This window comes from Spea bombifrons, chromosome 7 (genome assembly GCF_027358695.1).
Source record: "Spea bombifrons isolate aSpeBom1 chromosome 7, aSpeBom1.2.pri, whole genome shotgun sequence".
In the NCBI taxonomy this organism is placed as follows: Eukaryota; Metazoa; Chordata; class Amphibia; order Anura; family Pelobatidae; genus Spea; species Spea bombifrons.
In genome coordinates this window covers 34,196,381-34,220,920 of record NC_071093.1, presented here as the reverse complement: position 1 = coordinate 34,220,920, position 24,540 = coordinate 34,196,381, and the positions used below count along the sequence as shown (strand labels likewise).

At 38.2% G+C, this 24,540-nt stretch overlaps 1 protein-coding gene across 1 annotated transcript in view; it reads left to right on the top strand.

Moving 5' to 3' along the window:
• The window catches only part of CPS1 (carbamoyl-phosphate synthase 1), a 36,509-nt gene extending 19,157 nt beyond the window's left edge, over positions 1 to 17,352 (top strand). Inside the window, exons 22-38 of the mRNA XM_053472322.1 lie at positions 1,770 to 1,911; positions 3,939 to 4,004; positions 4,424 to 4,487; positions 5,215 to 5,396; positions 6,316 to 6,510; positions 6,624 to 6,691; positions 6,995 to 7,070; positions 8,141 to 8,218; positions 9,643 to 9,750; positions 11,206 to 11,295; positions 13,712 to 13,882; positions 13,971 to 14,045; positions 14,231 to 14,329; positions 14,868 to 14,927; positions 15,070 to 15,182; positions 15,690 to 15,819; positions 16,357 to 17,352. Coding sequence (XP_053328297.1) covers positions 1,770 to 1,911; positions 3,939 to 4,004; positions 4,424 to 4,487; positions 5,215 to 5,396; positions 6,316 to 6,510; positions 6,624 to 6,691; positions 6,995 to 7,070; positions 8,141 to 8,218; positions 9,643 to 9,750; positions 11,206 to 11,295; positions 13,712 to 13,882; positions 13,971 to 14,045; positions 14,231 to 14,329; positions 14,868 to 14,927; positions 15,070 to 15,182; positions 15,690 to 15,819; positions 16,357 to 16,455 — 1,816 coding nt within the window. The 3' untranslated portion in view covers positions 16,456 to 17,352. The remainder of the gene's footprint in view (positions 1 to 1,769; positions 1,912 to 3,938; positions 4,005 to 4,423; positions 4,488 to 5,214; positions 5,397 to 6,315; positions 6,511 to 6,623; positions 6,692 to 6,994; positions 7,071 to 8,140; positions 8,219 to 9,642; positions 9,751 to 11,205; positions 11,296 to 13,711; positions 13,883 to 13,970; positions 14,046 to 14,230; positions 14,330 to 14,867; positions 14,928 to 15,069; positions 15,183 to 15,689; positions 15,820 to 16,356) is intronic.
• The last annotated feature ends 7,188 nt before the right edge of the window (positions 17,353 to 24,540 follow it).

Sequence of the window (24,540 nt, the reverse complement as noted above, 5' to 3'; positions counted from 1 at the left end):
AAATCAGAACCGGTGGGAAATCCTTCCAAGAAGAGAGAAGCCTCATTTAAGCTTAGCACTATACTGAAATAACAAAATTGGCTGTGAAAACAATGAGAAGGCCTTTAAAAAAAACTGCACTAAGCCTCATCTGGCCTCTTGATAGTTGTGTGAATAGTTCCTCCATCTATGCTACCTGCATCCGTGCAGAGTTCTGCTAATGGGACCAAATCAATGGCTAGGTATTCTAAGAGCAATGTGGTTTTTCTATGGCCCACAAGGTTGCCTTGGTCACTGAGGTATAGAACTGGATTAATTCTTGTTGTTGTCAAATTTCTGTCCTGGCTGAGCCAAAGAACACATGATTTTACCAGCAATATGTCTTTATTGGTAATTTTTTATTGTTTGATACAGGGTTAAAGAATAGGCTGCTCTTCTCAGCATTCTTTTGAAACAGGCACATAGTTGAGTTTGAAGGACCTTTTTCATAATAATGTCATTCTTATTTCATGAGGCTCAGCTGCAGAGAATTCAGCCACATAGCCAATGTCATTATATCAAGGGCAACCATCTCCTGTCTGTCACCACAAGATGGAAGTCCTAGATTACAGACAATGTTTTAAAGTTTCCTTTTTGTTTTTTAACATTACTTTGTATTGCATGAACCAGCCTGCCTCCGTGTAATGCCAAGTTTAAAACTACACACTAAAAATATTTGTTCTTATCCAGCTGCTTTGGTGTGGAGCCTCCATTTTGCTGCTGTAGTAAACAGATTCCATCTTGCTCAGTCCAGCTGTCTATATCTAGAGCTCCCACCATGCATAACCCAGCTAGCTTGGTGTAGAACACCCATCATGTTTAGTGCATGTCCTGTTATGTATAGTTTCCATCATGCAGAGTCCAGCAAGGGCCACAGGACATGGGCAATATATGCATATATGCCCAACATTAGAGGAGCACCCACTTTCCAGATGAATAGGTCAGAGTCCTGGGTGTGAATACACCATAATGTTTGCCTTTGGGTGCTGATTGTGATAAGTACCATCTATATGACCCATTTCAATATTTTTTAAAAAAAATTAATAGTTAAATTCGATAGGACCCATTCTTCCCAGGGCCCACTAGTCGTATGAATCTGTTGAGGATTTTGCCATCAAGAAGTCCTCAATTCTGTAGGGAAATTGCTTCTGCATTATATGTATAATTAATAAGCAGAAGTTGTGAGCATTTAAGATTGGACATCAATCTGCCTACAAAGAGATATTTCTGAAACCACCCAGTATTGCTGTGTTCCGTTATCCTTCATGGTATGATTAGCCCTTTGGTGAATGACTAGTGATAAAAAGCGCACCCTGGCATTTGTGACACTGGCTTCACCCCTGGTGTTTGGGATGCATTAAGCATATATCTAGTGCCTCCCTTGATTCCCACAGCTCCCCGTCTGACAGGTGAAAGCATGCTCATTACCATGAATTTTATTCATCCTACTTTTTATCATGTATTATTGAACACGACATGTAAGGAGTACAGAAACTTTAAAAGAGAAGAGGGGTGATATTAAGCAACACTGAAAATGAAATCTATAACACTGGGGCTGAGAAGCCACCATAGCTGTTTTAAGTTAGTTGAGATTCCAGTTACATGAGGTTTGTAGACAACACGGAACAGCACAGGCCTAATTCCTTTCCTAGGTACATTATGTATATCGATGATGTCTTTTGGGCTCACCAATAATGAACAATGACCTCACAGTATTGTATCTAAGGCTTACAATATGTTTTTCACCCTAGTGAGTCTGTTTCTGAAGAGACACTGAGAAGAGCCAAACAGATTGGTTTCTCTGACCGTTACATTGGGAAATGCCTAGGTCTGAATGAAGCTCAAGCCAGAGAATTCAGACTGAAAAAGAATGTCAAGCCTTGGGTGAAACAGGTGAGGAGCATTAAGATAAGGCATATTAAGAACCAATAAAATAGTATCTGTGAATTGTACTTGAGCTGATTATCCAGCCATGTATGTGAGCTCAGTAACAATGTTTTTCATTCTAGTGAGGTGCCTTGATCTTGGCTGGTGCCTTTATATGCTTTGAACAAAATGCAATATTAAAACCATGAAACCATTAAAATCATATTTATTCAGTTTGGTTGGATTATATTTAAATTCAAGTGCATTATTAAGATAGATGCTCCACCAAATTATGTTGAGCTGGTAAAGCAATTAATCCAGTCTAAAGCTAAATTTTTTATATCATAATTTATTCAGGTGGTATAGCTTCCACTGAGAGCAGAATCATGAAATACTTAGCTCCATCTCTGTTTTACGTCTTACTCTATATTTCTCTTTCCTTCAGGTTTAGGTCCTAGCCTTTTCTGAGCTCCTCTCTACAATTCTCTCAAAAGATGGAAAGACAGATTTATTTATAGAGGCCGCAGTGCCTTTACAGATGTGTTTTAGGATTCCAGTTGTTAGTTTCTCACAGCTGTTGTGATGCCATCAAAATGTAGCGGCAAAGAGCCCTTGCTTTGGTGCTTCTGGGTGTTAGGTGTCCTCCTCAAGGCTTCTTGGTGTAGAAGTGAGCGCCTTGAAACTAGCCCTAATCTGCTGTTGGTAATGCCTGCAATATTTTATTAGCAAGCAAACACAAGGTGCTTGTTAACATGCCACCGGCTCATGTCAAGAGCAAAACCCCATTTGCTTTTAACATACGTGCACATAAGTACTAACTTAATATGATCAATAACATATTTAAAGACAACCAACTAGATCCAAAACAGCGTATATTTATGGTTAGGGGCCCCTTAACAGAACTCACAAGGGGGGGACTGAAGACTTTAAGTTACGTCACTCTTAAAATGTACATACATCTGTTTTAATTAGAAATACTTGTCCAGCCGATCCACAGTTTTAGCAATGTGTAGGGGATTCCCTGAATGCATAATGTTATCGGGTATGGTGACTTGGCTTCCTCATTTTGAAATTGTCACGTATAATGCTTAAATAGCGGATTCTTAGAAGCAATAAAAATGCTGATTCTCGCTGTATAATGAAACATGCCCATGAGTATATTTATCGAGACAACATGAATGGCAGGAAGCAGGACTTCCGACTTCCTGGAATTCTCATGCTCAGGGAACAATTGTCCAAGGCAATAAGATGGCTACACAAGTGCATAAATGGCCCGTTCCGATTGGCTAAGGAGATAATAATATTGCAATCTTGATTTTCAACAGTGGTCCGACAGATTAACCTGCTCTTTATCAGACAATTTCATTTTCTGCATTCTTATTTCCCCCACAAGGCAATATCTGAACTGCTCTCCTAAAGCTCCTGTCGAAACTCTGGCGTTCCGCTGAAGTGGCAATTAAACAGTATATAAAAACTTGTAATCATGAAACATCAGGAGCTGACCTGGTTTAAACGTGCAGCATCTGGCTCTAGAAAACTAGCCTCGCAGCCGTCTCCCGAGGCGCTAACATTGTTTTATGGGCTAATACTTTATTTTAAGTGCCCCATCATTACCAAAGTCATTTTGTATTCATGAGAAGCATCTCATTTTTAATGAAGTTACTTGGTATGCGCTGCTAGAACGCGGATACATTTGTATACTTGATCCTGTCATTTTCCATGAGGTAATAGAATACCTCCCTGAGGTAATAGAATACCTCCCTGAGCTAATTAATGCAGCAGCTCTTGACGGCAGGACGGGCACATTGTCAAAAGACCCTTTCAGCTACACAACCAAACCACGCTGTCTGATTTACATAGATTGTAAGCTTAGCAGACACAAGATGACTCCTGTAATGGCGAATTGTCAAAAGGTTTTTATTTTATTTCTAGGAACAACGGTTGTCTTCATGTATCCATATGTTATTCCACGCATTACTTTAACCACTGTTTTTATTTCCTTTATGCCACGTGTACTTTGGCCCGACTTATTATTTCTTTATTTTTCTCTACAGATTGATACACTGGCTGCCGAGTATCCAGCGATAACAAACTATCTCTACCTCACCTACAACGGCCAGGTACCAGAAGATTGTCGCAAAGCTTTTCTTAATACTTGAAACATTTTTAGGCCTCCAAAACGTAGATAAATTGAAAACAGCTTAGAAAGGTCAATAGTACTTGACTCTAGAGTGGTTCTAGGGCTGACTTTGTCATGAAGGTCTTAGGTCTGTTCTGGAAGTTGTCCTAATCTAGAAAGTCAGAACCTTTTCATTAATGTTGAAATAAAAATTGAGTGGTTTTCCTTCTGTAAAACTAAGATTAATGGCTGTGCTGCTAGATAAATGTGATACTTTGCGTCTAACATTGACAAATATAATGAAATCATAATGTTTAATAGCACCTTTCTCTGTTATAAAATATGGTGTATAACATGCAGCGCTGTTTTTATGATCTCTTCCATTTGCTGTTGCTAATATCCCTCATCTATTCCTTTCAGGAACATGATATAAACTTTGATGACCACGGAATGATGGTTCTGGGCTGTGGCCCGTATCACATAGGTATAACCCATTTTTTTTTCTTCATCACACATTTCATTTATACAAGCAATAGTCTCTGTACTTTAACAGATCTGCCAATTTTCCAAATACCGTATATTTTACAGTTCATTAATGGTATTGGCAGGTCAAAATAAGCAATGTAAACAGTATATTAGAAACCCAACTTATGAATGCAGTCATCTTAACAACTTGTTTTCAGAATTTGTATTATTTATTTATTTATTTTATTTATATAGTGCCATCATGTTCTGGAGCTGTGTACCATGGTACACGTTTTTTCACCTCTTATGTTAAATTATTGTCCCCCGTTTGGTGGAAGCTGAATGCTAGTTTTCTCACCTTTCGGAACAAATCTCAGCTTTCCTTTGGTAAAACATTGTGTTTAAACCAAAAATCTTGACAAACGGTTACATGGATTACATAGTTACATAGGCTGAAAAAAGACACATGTCCATCAAGTTCAGCCTTTCCCACATCTGTTAATTGCTGTTGCTGTTGATACAAAAGAAGGCAAAACCCCCCAGTTGTGGCTCTTTCCAATTTTGCAACAAACTAGGGGGAAAAAATAATACCTTCTTGACCCCAGAATGGCAGTCAGATCTCTCCTTGGATCAAGAAGCTATTTCTCCACAAAACAAAGCAAAAAGACACAAGTTATTGTCCATGTATGCACAATCCCCAGTGATTACAGGGAACTTTCTCTGATACCTTCATCTCTCATCTCTAGGCAGCAGCGTGGAATTTGATTGGTGCGCGGTCTCCAGCATCCGTACGCTGCGCCAACTCGGCAAGAAGACGGTGGTGGTGAACTGCAACCCAGAAACCGTTAGCACAGACTTTGATGAATGCGACAAACTTTACTTTGAGGAGCTGTCACTAGAAAGAATCCTAGATGTCTTCCAACAAGAGGTAGTTGTCCAAAGTAATAAAACCTTGCGATATTATAAGATTAGCACGCACATTGAAAACCCTGGTTGAGTTTACTATGTATAATATAGTGTAAATCTAAGAGTACCAAAGGGTTGAGCCAAAGGTTTTGTTACAAAGATCACCTCTCTGGCTCACGACTAGAACATATATTCTATTCTGGAAACGCATTTGTTTCTTGTTAAGTCACCTTTCCAAATGATTAATGTAGTCTCCCTCAATAGAATGTGTTATGCAATCAGCTTCCATCCCTCTTCCTTCTCATGGTGTACTGATATTGACTACTGAGGCCAAAATGTAATTTGTTGACAACTACATAAAAAAAAAGACTTTCTGGTGGTCAGGAATTTTTATTATTGCCATTATTATAAATATGCAGTAAATAATATGATTTACAGCTGAAGCAGTTGACTAGTGGGAGTTGCTTTAAGATGATTAAAAAAATGCTATTAATGGATATTTGACCCTTGCCTAATCTGCTAATTTTAAATACATATACATAAAAAAATATCACATTTAGTAACAATGTACATTATCGAGATTATTAATCTAGCCATTAGCTTCACCACATTCCAAGGATAAAACACTGTTCCTTACTCAGTGCTATGTTTATTATCAGCTACTCACTTAACTCAGTAGAAACTGTCAAGTTCTGATTAAGGTCGACTGAGTTGTGTATATTTAAACTATTTGGTTTGTTAGCAAAACAACAGGGGTTAGCAAGTATTGCTCAAATGCTGATATCTACTAATGACTTGAGTGAATTTAAACTCATGGAGCTGGTTATTTTTGAAGGAAACATGGATATAAGAAACTTGTAGATGTCTTGGTTCCAACAGTTAGCCAATGTTTCATTTAATAATCATTGCCAGATGCCCTTACCTGTTCTGTCTCTTCCTAGCAATGCGATGGCTGCATCATATCAGTGGGAGGTCAGATCCCCAATAACATGGCTGTGCCACTTTACAAGAATGGTGTGAAGATCATGGGTACAAGTCCATTGCAGATCGACAGGGCTGAGGACCGATCAATATTCTCTGCTGTTCTTGATGAACTTCAGATTCCCCAGGCACCATGGAAAGCTGTAAATACCATGGTAAGGTTGCTTTAATTAAAGTATCCAGACCACATCAAAGCTGGTCAGTTGTGCTGTTTATATGATTATTTAAGAAAGGCATACATTAAACAAAATATTTTATTCTTGCCTAGGATGATGCTCTCCAGTTTACAAAGACTGTTGGCTACCCCTGTTTGCTCCGTCCTTCCTATGTACTCAGGTACTTCACAGCAGTAATGATGAAGTCTGAATGAGGGGTGAAAAACTCCTGCCTATCTTTAATTCTCATAATTCTTAATAGAAAGTTGTGGAATTTGTAGTCCAATGGTCAATTGGGTAATATAGGTTTGATGTCTATTGTAGATTGGACATTGGTCTGTGATACTGTAGTCTAAGTGTTTTAGATTAGATATTAATATTAGTAAATAATGGTTTTCAAAATAGCTTTGAGACCACAAATGTAAAAAATAAATAAATGGTTTGACAGATTCCTGAAATTCAACTAATATTAACTTTCTCCCAGTGGTTCTGCTATGAATGTAGTCTACGGAGAAGAAGAACTGAAAAACTTCCTAGCTGAAGCCACACGAGTCTCACAGGTAAATGCGCAGTCTCTCCTGTTCAGATTTTGTAGTGACTTATACCTAAAGTAAGCTTATGAGAAGCTATCATTTGGATTTTCTGGAGCATAGAAGATCCCAAGCACTGGATCTTCATTAGTCACTTTCATGAAGAAAGAGCAGGTTTTGACCCTGCCTGTTTGGTCTTAACTGTAATTGGGTGTTAAGAGTGTTGGACATTTTTTACATATAATATTTACATAGACTTATACAACCAATACAATACAACCTTAGTTTCAAATCTACTAAATAAGTGTCTTTACGTAGAAACATTACTTAAATGTAATTTATGTATTACATGGTTAATTCAGTTGCACAGAATAAATAATCAAAGCCTACAAAATATGGCTGGAGTGGCTCCAAAACTTTGGAGTACAATTGTTGGACCGACCTTATATAAGGTCAGTCTAGAGGATAAGCTTGGAATGTATTGTAGAAACATAGTTAAAATCTCACCGAGAGTGTGTGATGCACATTCTGATATTTGCATTTCTTGATTTAACTGTCTCTGGATCAAAATGTTATCATACATCATGCATAATGAATTGGCAGTCTAGCAGGGAATGTTAATACACGTGCCAACTTTTAGGCAGTATTTCTTGTTTTGTTATCACTCAAGTCTTCTGGCATAAGCATTGGGTTTTAGTCATTTAAAATGTATCCAGTGGGGTATCGATTTATAGAAGATAAAAGCTTTTGGCTTAGCTTTTTAAATGCTCTCAAGGTGGTAAGAAGGAAAGATGGGTATTTACACAGATGAACGATTGATCTTCGTAAAAGACTGATACTGGTACAAGCACACAGCTGTACAAAACTGACAGAAGGATCAACTATTGCAAGGATCTAAGACATAAAGTAGGCAGCTTTCCCCCCTGGTTATTCACTGACGAAGCCTTCTGAGGATCTCTTCTGTCTTAGTCCAACAGCAATTACAAGCTGAGGCCCTCTAAAAGCTAAACTGGTTTTAGAGAAAAATAAAAAATGATTTCTAATAACACTTTGTCAAGCCAAATTAGGATGTTTACGAGACAAAAATCTTATTTTGACAGGAGCACCCAGTAGTGATCACCAAGTTCATTGAAGGAGCCCGAGAAGTGGAGATGGATGCTGTTGCAAAGGAAGGACGAGTAAGTCTTTGCCTGGTCTGGAGGAAAGAATGTGCATAGGACTGCATGGTGACAGCCGTTTCTGTATCATTTTTATCATAATGTTGACATTATGAGAATTTATGAGAATAATCAGATATTATAACCAAAAAAAAAACCCTGAGCCATAGAAACATTTGACGGCAAGTAAGTCTGCCCATTTTCCTTGATGTAAAAACTCAAATATTAATCAGTTCTTGGTCTCATCTTAAATTCAGGATAACCATATGCCTACCTCATCCAAGTTTAAATCCCCTCACTGTAATAACATCGACCACTTCTGTTGAGAGGCTGTTAATCTCACGCCCTCTCAGAAATCTAAAAACATATTTTCAACATGAAGCTAAGGCAGTTCTGGGGAAACAATCTGCCAGTGCAGCATTGAGCAAAGATAGTGATCTATTTGGGTAATTGCTCCAAAGTTAGCATATTGCCTTAGAGCTGATAAATACAATACTATGTATTCTCTGTGCTTAGCACCAGTACATGATATCATACATTGGTTCTCTGCCTCAGAAGGACTCACAAGGGAACAGACTCTATGTGGACTGTGCCAGCTCCGTAGTATAAATGAGTACAATATATCTGATCTTCCCAACTGGTCTGTTGAGCTGTGGCCTTATCTTCCAATAGAGTGATCTCCCTGTTAATAATATGGCATAGTGGTTGCCACCCCCCAGACCATCAGCCCCTGAGCCAAGCCTAGGTGTCCCAAACAAGAATACACCACTCTGTGAGGAAGGAAGCTTCTTCCCAATGAAAGCTTTTGGGTCAGACTTGATCCCATTTATTTTTCTTATCTTCTCAATGATGATAGTCCAAACAGTAATGTGAGAACCAGAAGCTTTGCTTTTTATCCCGTTCAGGGTTATGTATAAAACTGATTCTCCTGCAGAGTTTGAAAGAAGTGACCTTATCCAGTATTAAGTTTCTGCTGGATCCAATAGACCATGCCATTTGTTGGTTTGGTGATAAGACCAAACCAACAAATGGCACCAAAATAACTTTGAATATATACCCATTATATACAAGTTGGTTTAGTTCTAGTGTTTTTTCACTAGCATGTCATATCCTGGCAATCCACATTAGGTGGCACTGAAGAGCTACTGCTGCGGAGGTCTGCACAGATCTTTGATCTCTCCAACTGGCCCATTAAGAGCTGAGGAGCACTACGCAAGCCAATCACCCTATCCTTGGCCAGAATATACCATGAAATAAGAGTTGTTAATACCTAGACACATCGCCCAACACAAAATACAGTCACATCTCATATATAGATATATATATTAGTGATATATACATATTTATTGTTTATTAGTATATGTGGCTTATATGTCGGGTGATACATAGTCTCTTTTTATGAATTTTTTAATTTTATTAATTCCAACCTTCTAACGTTACAACAGGTAATCTCCCACGCTATTTCTGAGCACGTAGAAGATGCAGGTGTTCACTCTGGGGATGCAACCCTCATGATCCCAACACAGTCTATCAGTCAGGGAGCACTGGAGAAGGTAACAGTTTACATTACGTTAGAATCATTCAATTGAACATAGCTGTTTATCATTGTTGTTATGATATTTATCAAATGTTATCAAATATTATGATATTTATAGACCCATCTTAAATGTATGACTGGGCTCATTTATTATTATTATTGGTGGAGGATTACAAAACCTTTAAAGACCTTGGACATCCCTTATCAGGATGTCACAAGTCATGTCACAGTATAACATATCTCATCATGCAGTAGCAGTTTTCCAAAACATATTTTAACAATTAGCTATAGTCCTTCTACCTCCGTATTGTCTTCTAACTATTTAATTCTAACTATTTTTTGTGTGGCACTAGCTAGTCATCGTAATCACAGGGACAATGATTACTAAATTATACACCATGAGACGAAGCAGACAAAAACGAACAAATGCTGGCTTTACTTTTCATAGCACTTGTCTTCTCTTTTAATAATACGATTTTGATGTCTCAGAAATTTCCCATTTTAATGATACCGTTACAGTATACAGAAATACAAAAATAAAATACTAGTCAATACAAAACAAAAAATAACTTGAAAAGATAGATATTACATATGTATATATAGTATATATTACATGTCTATGTTATTACCGGCTGTGTCTATATTTCACAAAGAAGACTGCTGTTTGCTTACTGCTTTTGTGTATAAGAAAGAGGGTTTTCCTCCCAAAAAACATTATCAGCTGTTTTCTTATTCAAATATAAGAATATAATTAAGTATGTTGTAGATGCTTATTCATGAAACCATAAGTATTTGTGAGCTGAAAGAGTTAATTTAACTATCCATTATACAGGGCCAATTCAGCCCTTCTTGCATTACGGTTCGCTATTCAATTTAATCAAATTTGAAATGTATCTGCGACTCTCTTACAACACAGTTTAGTGAATAAAGCCTATTGTATTTTTACCTATTGACTCTTCAAGCAAATGATAACGTGAAGGGTGTGAGTTTCATTTCATGATTTCTCTCGGTGGATGCGATCTAAATCTCATTTATTCTTGTGATTTCTCGGTTGAATTGATGAAATTATTGTTCAAGTATTTAGCCGAGAAATTGTTCTGTAGCTCTAATTTTTTAGGATATTCTGTAAATTTCAGCATATCTTTAATTTAAAAAATACAAAGCAAACAAAATCCTAAATTCCTTAATTGCTCTGAATGAAGAATCAGCGCTGCATTATTTAATCAATGGAGTAAAAAGGTTTTGATTACTATCTAAAGACAGGGGTGTGAATTATGGATTCCGGTGGATTTACTGATGTGCTTTGTAAGGCAAAGAGCATGTTCCTCATTCAGCAAAGTCATTAAAAAGCTCAATCTATAAAACAAAAGGAGATTATACATTGCCTTGCGTGGCTGAGAAATATTTCTGTTTCAATTCTCTGGATATTGAAAAGTGGTACTGCAACATTAATATCTTCTGTAATTTGCAGGTGAAAATTGCTACAAAGAAAATTGCAACTGCTTTTGATATCTCTGGACCCTTCAATGTGCAATTCCTTGTCAGAGGAAATGATGTCCTGGTAAGTGAATGGATGCACAATGACATACAGCATTCTTCTTCATGAGAGAGGTCATTGTAAAACCCACACAGATAAACTCAGTGAGATGTATGAACTGCCTTTATTTACTGATTATGATACATGTAATAATCATTATAGACTCTGATGGGCTGTGGCTTCCCCCTTCTTAGCACCCATGGAAGGTTGCTCGGGGACAGTCAGTCTCTGATGGTCTAGTGTGGAGCATGTAGGTCAATGCATCCTCTGGCACAGATCTCTCTTTTGCTTTCCCATGATGATATAACCCAGCACTCCCCATGTATGTTAAAAGCTTATGGGGAGCAGTAGAAACGGTACAGGAGTTTCAATGTGGCTTGAATCTGGTAGCAGCTGCTCAGCTGGTTGGAGTCAAAGTGCTTTATTGTAGACAAAGCAAGGAGAACCAGTTGACCCAAAATGTTCCCACCCTACAGCTGCCATCACTTAACCCTCAGAGAAAGGATGTTGATTATGGAAAGTATAATGCAGAACTTTGCTGAATGGGACTCAGGTTCAACATTGCTTGAGATTCTTTCAGAAAAAGTTAATAGGTTATACGTTATTACATTATTACCTTAATAGCACTTATTCCCAGGCCTAAGACTCAATGATATGCTGCCATCCATATTACAATATTCTTCTACAGTAATAATGCAGTAGTCCATGGTCCACTGGAAATATGAAAGGAGCAGATGGGCACCGCTATTTGTCCCTTATAGGCACTGTACCTGTTTTTGCTTAGGCTGCATTTAGCCCTCCGGCTTCCAAATGTGAGTAAGCTGGCGAGGGTAGTTGGTTTTGAACAGTCCTGCCATACTTTATTTTGGTATCACTGCCTAGCAGGCTCCTGTGTGTGTTATTCTCCTTTACTCGGTGACAGACAATGCCAGCCTGTAAACCTAGGTGTTAAAGAATTCTCCGCTGTGATCTGGCAGCCTTTGAGATAAACTCAATTTACAAAACAGTTTAATTTCAAGTGGGAGCCCATCTATGTTTCTTCCTCCCCCTTACCCCTGATACAACACACAGACAGCTGTATGTGGGCTGCCTGCATAATACCAGCCTTTTCTGTGCTCCATCTCTCTGCTATTGATATGTCAATCACTTTTCTGTGAGCAACTTGACAAGGCATTGATAAGAAAAGAGCCCCTATCAGACTGTATAAAACCGTAATACCAGGGTGCTGTCACAAAGAGAACGTGTAACCTGTCAGGATGTGCGTTGGTGTTAGACACGGATCAGAGTCCTATGGGTGCTTGTTTGTTTTAGCACTGGATGTTTTTTAAAATTAGAGCAATCTGGATAACGCAATAATAATGCATCGCAGAAATATAAGGACGAAAATGTCTTAAGAAGGTTCCTTTTGAATGACCGGAAAACACAGTAGTTTTAATAAAAAGAACGCTAAGCCACTATTATAGGTATTTATAACATTGTTAAAGATTCGAGACAACAACTGCATTCATCATCTTCCTGGTAGAATATAATTTTTTTTTAGTTGTTATTTAGCTTAATAGTAAAAGCAATGTCTGTGCCATAAAAAAAGTGTTTTTTTACAATACAGAACATTGCATACTTGATCCATTTTTCATGGTATATTTATTCAATTGAGTGTGACAACCTAATGGATTAGCAGAAAGAAGGGACTGTGATTACAGGAAAAAACATTCAGTATAGAATTAAAAAATCCAGTAACTGAGCACATTTCTTCTTTTTGAGCCCTGAGCGGTAATAACAATATAAAATAATACATTGTATCTTACATTCAGCATTCTGCATTTTCTGAACTATATATGTGGTATATATATATATGCATCATAGGTGCTAGTGCCCCATGTTATAAAAACGTAAATTATAATCATTGCTCATTTGTAAGGTGGTATGACTGGGAAAGAAGAAGTGGGTATTACTGGCAAATTTACAGATGGAGGGTAGTAAATGAGGATAATCACATCAAAAGGTGGCTATTAACAGGCAAATAAGCAATAAAAGAGGCTGTTTTTTTTAGAGTAGGATAAATGCCCATGTTCATTCCTGTGGTGTCAGTTAATAAGTGGCAAATCAACTGGTTTTCAGATATAAGGATGTCCTTTCTTGCTATGTTCTACATGGAATCTGCATTCTTAAATGCATTTCTAAGCCATCGCTGTGCACTTTGACCATTAATTTGAATAGTTCCTGTAAACAAGTGCCATTGTCATTGTCATTGTATATGACATTTGTTGGACATTATTGATAATTGTACTTTATTTGCTATGTGGCTCTTGACCACTAGTAAGTGTATTTCATAGTAAAAAGGATGTTGCTGAAAAATAAGGATTAAAAAGGTTTAGCTTGTTCATTACAGACATCTCCATCTAGGTTTTGTAATTTATTATGTATTTGCTTTCCCTGTTAGGTGATTGAATGCAACCTGAGAGCTTCCAGATCTTTCCCCTTCGTGTCCAAGACCTTAGGAGTTGATTTTATTGATGTGGCCACAAAAGTTATGATTGGAGAAAAAATGGATGAGGCATCTCTCCCAACCCTGGAGAGTCCCATTATCCCTGCAGACTATGTTGGGATCAAGGTGAGTTTTCAGAGAGGAACAAACATGGAAGGGGAAATTACAAATGGGGAAAAGATAAAGTGCATTGACTGTGCATGCTTTTCTATAGGCTCCCATGTTCTCCTGGCCCCGCCTCCGAGGAGCCGATCCAGTCCTGCGTTGTGAAATGGCCTCAACTGGCGAGGTAAATTTACAGTTTTAGAACGACAATATATTATAGCTTAGGTTAAGTGGTAAGTCAGGTAGTAACTGATATATATATTTTAAGTTAATTGCATTCAATTGAACTAAAGGTATAGCTGTTTATACTAAAGTGTAGAGTAGAGTAGAGTGTGATTTTGATGTGTATGCTTTATTTTATCCAATAAGGTGGCCTGCTTTGGACACAACATCTACTCTGCTTTCCTGAAGGCCATGATCTCTACCGGCTTCAAGCTGCCCCAGAAGGGAATTTTGATTGGAATCCAGGTTAGAGATTGAAATTCCTGGCACCTTTGGTATAATAGGGTAACACTATAAGACGAGTGTCTTCCTTACTGTAGGTTTTACACAGTATAATTGGGGGCCCTACCACATTACCCTCTAAAATAATAGATTCTACCACCACTTATCTGATGCCTATTGTCCCTTCCTGCATTATATTTGCATTTACTTTGTTGAAAGGGCACCTGCAGTAAAATTATATATAATTGAATATGAAAACATGTCTGTTATTGTACATTGTTCGTTGAAATAACAGTAAGATTAACGGTAAAACATGGTGTTGCTCTGGGCTAGAATAGGGAAATAAGGTTCCAATTTCTTTGGCAAATGTGAGCTATAGCTTGTACTCTGAAATAAAATTATGGATCCATACTTCAGAGGTCTGGGGATCTCCACCGATTAGAGATGTAAATTGACCTTGCTATTACTCTCACCTGCGGATATGAATTCCTGTCACTGATTATTATGTTTGAAAGCTTCTCACAATGAATCTACAAGGTGTTTCATTGATTCTCTTTTGCAGCATTCATTCCGTCCCCATTTCCTTGGCACAGCTCAGCAGCTGAAAGATGAGGGATTCAAGGTACATTATGCAAATTTCCATAAGCTTTTTCTTTTTGCAGCTGATTAACGTATTCATTGCTTCTCACCTTACTTAGCGCTACTTGTGTAATCTCTCATTCTGAATAAAACGTTGGATCTTCTTATTGTCTTCAATGTTACAGCTGTACGCTACAGAGGCCACTGCTAGCTGGCTTAATGCAAATGATATTTCTGCCACACCTGTTCCATGGCCATCAGAGGAGTCACTCGCAAGCGACCCTCACACCATCTACAAGTAAGAAAAAAATAATGACCACTGATTACAAACTAAATAAAGCTTAAAGTACTTAAAAAAACAACATTACTAATATAACAATATTTTTGTCACATGCAAAAGGCAGAAAATATATTTCTGTACATTCCTTACCATATATATTCTATATTCAACCGTTAGTTGGACGATTAGTGCAGGGACGCTATAGCACTGTTTGGATGAAGGAAACATTTGTACCTCAATGCCATTTTCAAGCCAATAAAGTGTATTACTTTATTGCTCCTACTAGTTAGCACAGCTTGAATCATTTTAACCATTATTGATCCCCCATTTCGTACACTTATTATGTGACATCATTGTTACCGTACTTTAAGAGATCCTGGTGGATGCTGTGATGTCAGGAGGCCATCAGCTGTTGAGCTTCTTAGCTTTTAAAGACTGAAGAGAAATGATAAGACCTGACCCTACAGGGCATGCGCTATTATCAATAATCATTCCGGTCACTTATACGTTTCTTTATTGGCACAGGTTGATCAAAGAAGGCAACATTGACATGGTGATTAATCTTCCAAATAACAACACCAAGTATGTGCATGATAACTTTCTGATAAGAAGGACTGCAGTGGACTGTGGCATTGCCCTTCTCACCAACTTCCAGGTATGATATCTGATATATAAATCACATGTTACATGTAACATGCACACCTCTTGCTTCCTTTATTATTTAATAAACAGTAATCAGGAATATATGTGTGTCCCACTATATATATATGGACAAACCTCATGTGGCGCACCCCAAAGTTGCCTTTGGAACTAATGCTGTAATTAGACTATTTTGCCACCATGCAAAATGCTTCGAACTCTGTATTTACCATACACCAATAACATATATATCCTTATCATACAACATGCTTCCACATTGATCTTACCTATACCCTTGATTTTGTCAATTAGAGTGTATAAGATGCTCTCAGGGAGTTGCTATTGTTTGTCCTTGGGTGTTTTCAGTAAATTGAAAACAGGCAATCAATAATATACCGTAACACATAGTAGGGGAGTTACGGAAGAAAACCTGAGTGGTTGTCTAGTGTACACCAGCTAAAGCACATTTAACCTTTAAAGTAATACATACACACAATTTAAGAAAAACAGTGTATACTTGTTTACAAGTTTATGTTCTATGTATATCTTCTAGGTGGTTAAGTTGTTTGCTGAAGCCATAAAATACTCCGGGGACCTGGATCTCAAGAGCCTTTTCCATTTCAGACAGTTTGGTGCCGCTAAATCCAAGTAGGGAAACGCAGCTATCATGGAGCAGCTTTGAGATTTGGAGAGACAAACTAAATGCTTTCACCTTGTCTTCTGTTTACTTCCATCTATGTTTATTAGATTAGAGATACATTTTTTAGTTTGATTATTAATTTGTTTTCATGAATAGTAATGTCAACTTCTTTTTTTATATGCAACAGTAAAGTAATAATGTGCAGTCAGCTAAGCATATGGCATTGGGCTGACTAGGCCTTTTGAAGTCCAGATTTAAGTGCATATATTCCAACAGAAAGAACTAAAAACAAAAAAGTTTTAATACCTTCATCTTAACTTTTCCATGTGAAATTCACATACAAAAAAAGGAGGCATTAGTAAACCCTCAAACATTCTATGTTGTAAACTATATTAGAAAAACAAACAAATCAGATGTTAGTCTTTCAGAAATAAAAGATAATGTCAGATAAGAGCTATCTGACCCATATAGTCTGCCTATCTTTTGTATCTGAGCATCATAACCCTACAGCGGCTACAGAGACTTATGGCACAAATAACTGGCCTCCCAACGTAAAATATAGTCGGACTTCTAATTGAAAGAAAAGAAAGAATAAACTAGCAGTTAAAGTTCAACGAAAGTATTATGTGTACAGTCCAAGAGTAGAAAACCTCTATCCACTTTTTGGTTTATATGAAATAAAGCTAAATAAATAGAAAGAGCCTCTGGTTTATTTGATTATTTTTTCCTTAATCTATATTTTAAGAATGTATTAACTATTTCACGATAGTGATCATTCTAAAGGGGATGATTTACTGTATTAGGCACCTCAACATTTTGTTTTGCTGAGTGATGAATAGTAACAAAATGAAGACTTTTGTAATTACATGTAATTTTCAAAATAAAACATCTTGGACTTTTTCAGTGGAATGACTGACTTTATTATTCACTTGTTTTTATCATGGTAACTGGTAAATAAATCACTTTTTCATGTACCTTAAGGGTCTGTAGTTTTAGGTACATCTCCGCGGTAGAAACCATTTAATTTTGAATAGAAAAAGAATGTGTATACATGCCAAGGGGACGTCTGTATTACAATGCAGTTAACACTCTTCTGGGCCTTATGCATAGAATTACTGTGCCCTCCATACCTGTGTATTAAACTGTCCATTAGCTGTCCATTTACTGAGGAATACTGAGGAATACGTGCTCTCTAGTGGTAAACACATAAGATAAACCATGGCCAATCCTTAATATATTTTTGTCTTAATAACTGGACATGAAAGTCCACCTTGAACATGTCTGTATTATTGGGGGAGAGTTCAGATATGTAATAGGCAAGTGATATATTGAAAATGAGTTATAGCTTCTGGGGAGATAAAGAAGACATATTGGAGAGACATGGAAAGGATAAGGATATATTGAAGGTTGTTGAAATACGTTACGGCGATGTAATATTTATAGGATTCTAACAGGATAGAGGTAGGGGACGCATGGTTAGATATAGCAAAATTGAGCTGAAAAATTGGGAATGTTTTTGACATGAAAAGGGATTAGATGAGTAATGATTTCTGGAAAGAGTAAGTATGCATTAAGGGTAAAGAAAAGGGATAAGGGAATATGAAGGATATGGAAGTGGGTTTTGGAATGAGTAATGACTTGAAGAGGAAAAGAATGGCTGATGAGGAGAGAAGGAATTGGACTAATAAGGGTACAGCTGATTTTCCGCAAGTTCGTGCCAGGTTGAAAACCTTTTTCCTTTGACAGAAAACGGGAATTGTATGAGCAGCCTGTAACCAGTTGCAGTTAAAGGACATCAGTGTATTCCTTGGTAATCTACATTAGTGGGACATTAGTGAGCAAACATGGGACCTAAGCAATGCTGACTGATAGCCCAAATTCATGTAACCTGGTACCTTTTGTTTTAGAAAATCAGCCTTGAATAAAATAAAGGGTCTCACATTGTGAAAGAAACTACCCAAAAAGCAAAATGCAAATCAATACCCAATGGCTCAATGGAGACCACAGTGCCATGGATTGCAGTAGTTCAAAACTTGCACCATTAAAAGGTAAAATTAACACACAGTATAGGCGCTGAGAAGACTAAATCTACTATAGCTCTGACAAATTAACAATCTGATTGCCAGCAATGCAATACAGAATATTTTACACTTGTACTGCACTACACATGTATATTATTTCATTTAGTAAGTGCAGATAATAGCAAAACAATAAGATTATTATTATTATTATTATTATTATTAATGAATTAATAATTGACTGGAATAATTTTTTTAAGAAAAAGTAAGAAGGTGCCAACGTTGCAGTCTCACTAACTGTCACCCAGATTTATTGTTTTAAGAAACAGATTTCAAGAAGTCGCACTGTTCTGAACTCTGACATCTATGGCTAAAACCATTTTACAACTGCCAAGCTTTTACATCTAAAAATGAAATATTTGATTGATTATTCCCTTTAAAATATTAGCTTAGAAGCTTACACTTTTCCAAGATATTTTAAATCAAATGACTCATATTGCATTTCACTCCACTACCTTTGCTGGAAGGTTGTTGCAACCTGTTTGTCCATCTTTGTTTTATCTGATTTTGGTCCTCATGAAGGGTTTCCACCTACTGGTACCCTTTGATATATGCATGTAGTTGTATAATACTTTTAAACTTTTTTTTTTAATGAAATATACCGGTATGGGTGGCTGGACATGGTGTGTTGGGCCATATGCCATGTGTGTGAAGGACAGTGGTGTGCTGCCTGACTTCCCGCTCTGTTTGTGATTCTGAGCTTGATTACATCTGTTCTTTTTTTGTGGTTTCACTAATTTACCTAATTATGCCCCAGACACGATTTTCTCACCTTGCATACTCAAGAACTACCTGTTAAACATATTTATCTACTTATTTTGGAGCCTCCTCACTGTTGGGATCATCAAAACTCTGGTGGACATTACTTGGGGTTTTTCCCCTTGTACTGTTTTACTGGGAGAAGAACTTCTGCAGCGAGTTCTCCGGCAAACGGTAGACGAGACAAGAACAATAGTACAGGTGCCGGCATTGTCAATACCCATCTGGATCTGTGTCACACAGAAAGTGGGTGACAAAGATGTTCCTTTTGCTATTGTCATTGAACACATTCAGCTAATGACTGTATATGCTTTAGTTTTTATAGATGTGTTAAATTATTTAAATGCGTTTTTACAATAAATAAATAAAACATTTGATGTCTATTTCACAGTAACACCAAATTTAAATGACATAAAATCAAATTGCTAGTCCAAAACTAAAGTTCATTAGCACGTCATTGCAGACTTTTGGGAATAATACAATTTTAACTAAAGGTGATAGTATTTTGAAAGAATTACTCAGATAGCAACAATTATGAGAACAAACAAAGCTTTTTTATTTAATAGTAAATATTGTATGGATGGTTTAAAGAAGGAGCTGCCTCTGGACTCACAAAGTGTCATTCTTCAGCACACAGGAGAGAAAAAAACTTATTGAAGGAAGTCTCTGGGGAACCATGGCTTGAAGAACTGCCCTTCCCCCTGGGCACTAAGAGGCTAACTCTGACTTGAACTAAAATGTAAAGAAAAAAAACAAGAAAAAAACAAGAACTACTAATTGGGATTAATAGGGTTGAAAGGCCTGGATTAAAAAAAAAATCTGCAGATCACTTTGCTATTTTAGGATAAAATTTTAGGATGGTCCTTCAAAACTGTTTGCACTCTCTGTGTATGTGGATATCCAGTGTAACATATGATGTCACAATGATAGCTGGGGGGAGAGGTTCCATTGAGCACAAAGCACATTTAACCCTTCCACTGTCATAATACTAAATACTACAGCTTTATTTAAAAAAACAAAAATTGTAAATGTGAATCACAAATGTACGAATCCATTAATTTTGTTGAAAAGATAAATGTTTAGAAATTCCAATGCCTAGCCGTTCATTATTTTTTAAATTTCCTTTTAAGTGACATTTTAATGTGATATTTGAAACTATGAGGATTTACCCTTTTTGTTTAAATTTGAGGTCTACATTTTATAGCTAGTGGAATACCTTCAGAGGTTAAGGCTACCCAGTCAACTCAACAGTGAAGGTACAAATCGCACAAATAATGCATGGAAAGCATGCAGGTATAGATCACGTCCCAAAGGCCAGCCCTGACACCGAGATTGCACACACAGGACATGCTTCAGCATCCAGATTGCATCCACAGGACTGGCCCTAGCACCCAGATTCTATCTATAGGACCGGCCCAACAGCCAAACTCCACACATATATTTCCCTCTGCATCCAAATTACATCCACAGGTCTTGCCCTGGCACCTAGTTTGCATCCACAGTACTAGCCCAACACCCAGATTGCATCCACAGGACTTGCCCCAGCACTCACGGTGCACACATAATGACTTACCCCCGCACCGAAATCACACACACATAAGGACTTGTCCAAGTACCCACATTGCATCCACAGGACTGGCTTCGTGCAACATCCGTGCAGTGAGGGCGAGAGGCTGCTGCCTTCCCCTGCAGTGAGAGGACTGGGGGGTATTTTAATCTCCCCAAACTTTGCAGAGCCGCAGAGGAAGGGCCCACTAGGGTGAAACACCCTGTGCGTGGGCACGGGTCACACAACCCAAATTCTGTCCTTGTTGGTAGCCAACGGTACATGTACCAGCAGTGTCCATACTTGTTTGGATCCTTGTCACACAGAAAGTGCGTGACAAAGATTTGCCTTTGCCTTTTTGTTACTGGAGGTTGGGGTCAAACAGGGTCAATGGCTATGATAGCACTAGGGTGAGAGAGCCTATTTGTCAGGAAAAAAGGGCAATCGTGTATAAATAACGACTTTGCACTATACACTGGGGTGTTTCTTACCTGAAAAAGAAGATTAGGAAAATGGTGTTCAGCTAAGAATAACGGAAGATGATGTAGAGATGCTGCTTTCCATCTTTAGAGTGGCTGCTCGATCCAGGGGTTTTTCATGGCGTCGATAGCGCTTACAGGACCTAGTTGACTCAGAGGAATGACCAGTGGAAGAAAGAACCAGGGCAAGCACCAAACCCAGGAGGCCTCCATCCTACTTGAGCCCAGATGTGGATGTGATGCCATCTTCCCTAGCACTGGGTGGCGATTCTTATACTCCATCTCAGGCATCTGTCAAGGCCTGAGTGCCCGAGGGAGAGAGAAGAGTTTCCAGCAGGTCCCATCCATTTACTGAGCCAGGGACGATCTCCAACAAAGCTATTTACCTTTTTTTGCGTGAATATGAGACAAGGTTTTTTTCCAGAGCAAATGCTCTGAAAATGCCCCTCATCTTATATTCAAGGTCGTCTTATAATCAGATTTCAAATAGAGGTCTGACTACAAGACTAAGATCCAGATACCCCGCAGCCTTGCAGGGGACCTGGATCCTCCTCTCTGGCAGCCGCTGGATGTTTGTGCAATGTGAGCAGACAACCTCCGCTCCTACCAGACACTTCCTCTGGGGCTTCTGCGACGGAACACCAGCGTGACATGAATTAATGTGTGGATGAATTGCTTGAATGATTTGTGAGAATGCATTAATGGATATGTGTATCATAGATGTGATTTAGAGAAAGGCAAATATGTCACAAGCAGGGCGTTTAAGCCTTGGGGACCAAGATGGCATACGGGCAGGCTGTTTATGGGACAAAGATGGCACTTGGCAGGCTGTTTGAGGACAAACATGGCTCATGCTGGGCTGTTTGGGGACAAAGTTGGCTCCCTCTGGACTGTAATCTGGGTGCTGGTCAGGTTCTATGTGGGGAATGTGGATGCCAGGGCTGGCCTTTGGTGTATGCAACCTGTGATCTTTGTGTGTTATTCTGTTGATCTGTATTTGCTATGCTATGTTTCCATATATTATTTATGTATACCTGCAAATACAGGGTTTATATGTCTTATTCTGTTAATCTATACATGTAAGTGCTGTTTACATGTGTTGTTTATTTGATCTATACCTAAACTACAGAGAGGAAGGAAAAGAGAGGTATGGCTTAGTGAATGAGGGGACAAAAGGGACTCTGGGAATGATTATGGGGGAGAGGACCTCTCAAAGTCACAGTCAGAAGGAGGGAAGACTGCACTGACTCACAGTCAACCCCTAATCTGCAGTCAATGCAGAAAATATTTTTTTTGGTGCGGGAGCGGAGGGAGTGATTACATGCCCGGGAGGGTGGAGGGGGGTCCAAGGAAATGCTTGCCTAGGGCAGTCTAGAACCATGCGAGGCTACTTTTTATACACAGGAGAACGGATAACCTTTGTAGTTTTTCAAAGCCTTTACGGACTTGTATGTGAGGTGTGATTGGTATCCTTGTAGTTACAGAGGTAAGCAGGATACCCTGTCTCCTCTAACCCCATCAGACAATACAAGGGTGAGCTTAATTCATAGATTCATTTTATTTTCAAGGTATATGGAACTGCATTATGCTTGTATAATCATACGTTTGGTGCACAGATTAAAGCTACCAAGAAAAATTAAAACACTGTTGAATGATTAGGCTAACGAAAAGAAAAATCTTCATCAAGGCCGGCTCCCAAACCCAACCAAATTAAAGAGGATCAGATCCTTGTTCACTACTCCAAGCAGCTGCTGTAAGCCCTTGAACTATGCGGTAGTCCTTTCTGATAATGGAAGCTGATATTATACTGAGGACAATCTAGAGCTGAATAAAGCTAATGTTCTGTAATTACACCCCAAAGTGCTATCGCTCGGCGGGCTGTGCCAGATACCCACAGCTGCAGGTGCCAGGCTCTAACACAATCAACCAGATAAAGCTGACTAATTACACCCCGCATTACAACGCTGCTAATGGGACGCCATTGACTCAGATCGCTTGTTCTGTGTTCTTCTGCTTTGTTTCTCGCTGTATACCACTTGCTTGTGAGCCGTGCCAGCTCGTATCATATACTCTCACACAAAGCTAATTTGTTCTACTAACCAGGAAGGACACGAAATGCAACCGTAGATAGTTTTAACCCCAGTGAATTTGGGTCAAATCAGCCATTGATGTGTAGCCTATGAAGAACAAAAGTTAAGAAGCTGAAAATATCACTAAGGAACATTTTTTAACATCATGACACACTTTCCACGCGCATCTAAGCATCCAAATTATCATTTTTAAAAGAAGAAAAGAAACCTTAGGTTTTACTAAAAGCAATTGTACAATTTATGGATTTCAAACATATCACAAATAAAAACTTTAAATTCAATTTGGTTATAGCGAACCTAGCAAGGGTTGCATTGAAAGTACATCAACATCTTTCCCTGCAATCCATATAGCAATTCACGTGCGCATGCGGCATCAGTGATAAAACAGATTCCTTGCTCTATGCAACTCTATGTGACAGCCCCAAACTGAGTGACATTGTACTTTGCAATCCCGTCGTTCTGTTCCGACTGCTGTTGCTGTGTTATGTCTGAATAAAATAGGCTTATTATCTTTTAGGACTTTTTGGCATTCATTATAATACGTATTATAATGTCAAATGTATCTATAATCTTATATCGTGCACATATGTTAAGATAAACCTAATTCAGCATTGCATTTCGGTTACTACAAATTCACCTGGTTATTGATAGATATCGGCGGATTGTTTCATCGGTACCCTCCAGCTGAATATCTGGAGTGGAAGTAAAAAACCCAGGCAAAGTCCCAAAATATGTAGAAATAAACATTATGTTCTCAGCAAACACACACACAAATGAAAGTTGTTATTATGGCGGTCGCCCCTCAGTGATAATATGTTTCCCTTGTAAACGCCACACAACCACTATTATACGCATAAAACTATTTACATAAATTAGCTGGACAGAAATTGCGATAGTGGAGCCCCATGTAAAACACATCAGACAGAACGGCTCGTGTTCTCTAAACCTTGCAGATGACAGAGTCCAGGGCAACTAAATGAATTAAGGCTGTAGAAGAAGGGTACATTGGTGCCAAAACCATGGAGCATGCCTTGGTTGCACCTCCAAAACTGGTTGGATCTCACCAGAGAGAATACCATTGAGCCACAGATGGACAATAAAATGCACTTCAAAAGACTTAGAGCATGATTACCGGTATTTTTGGC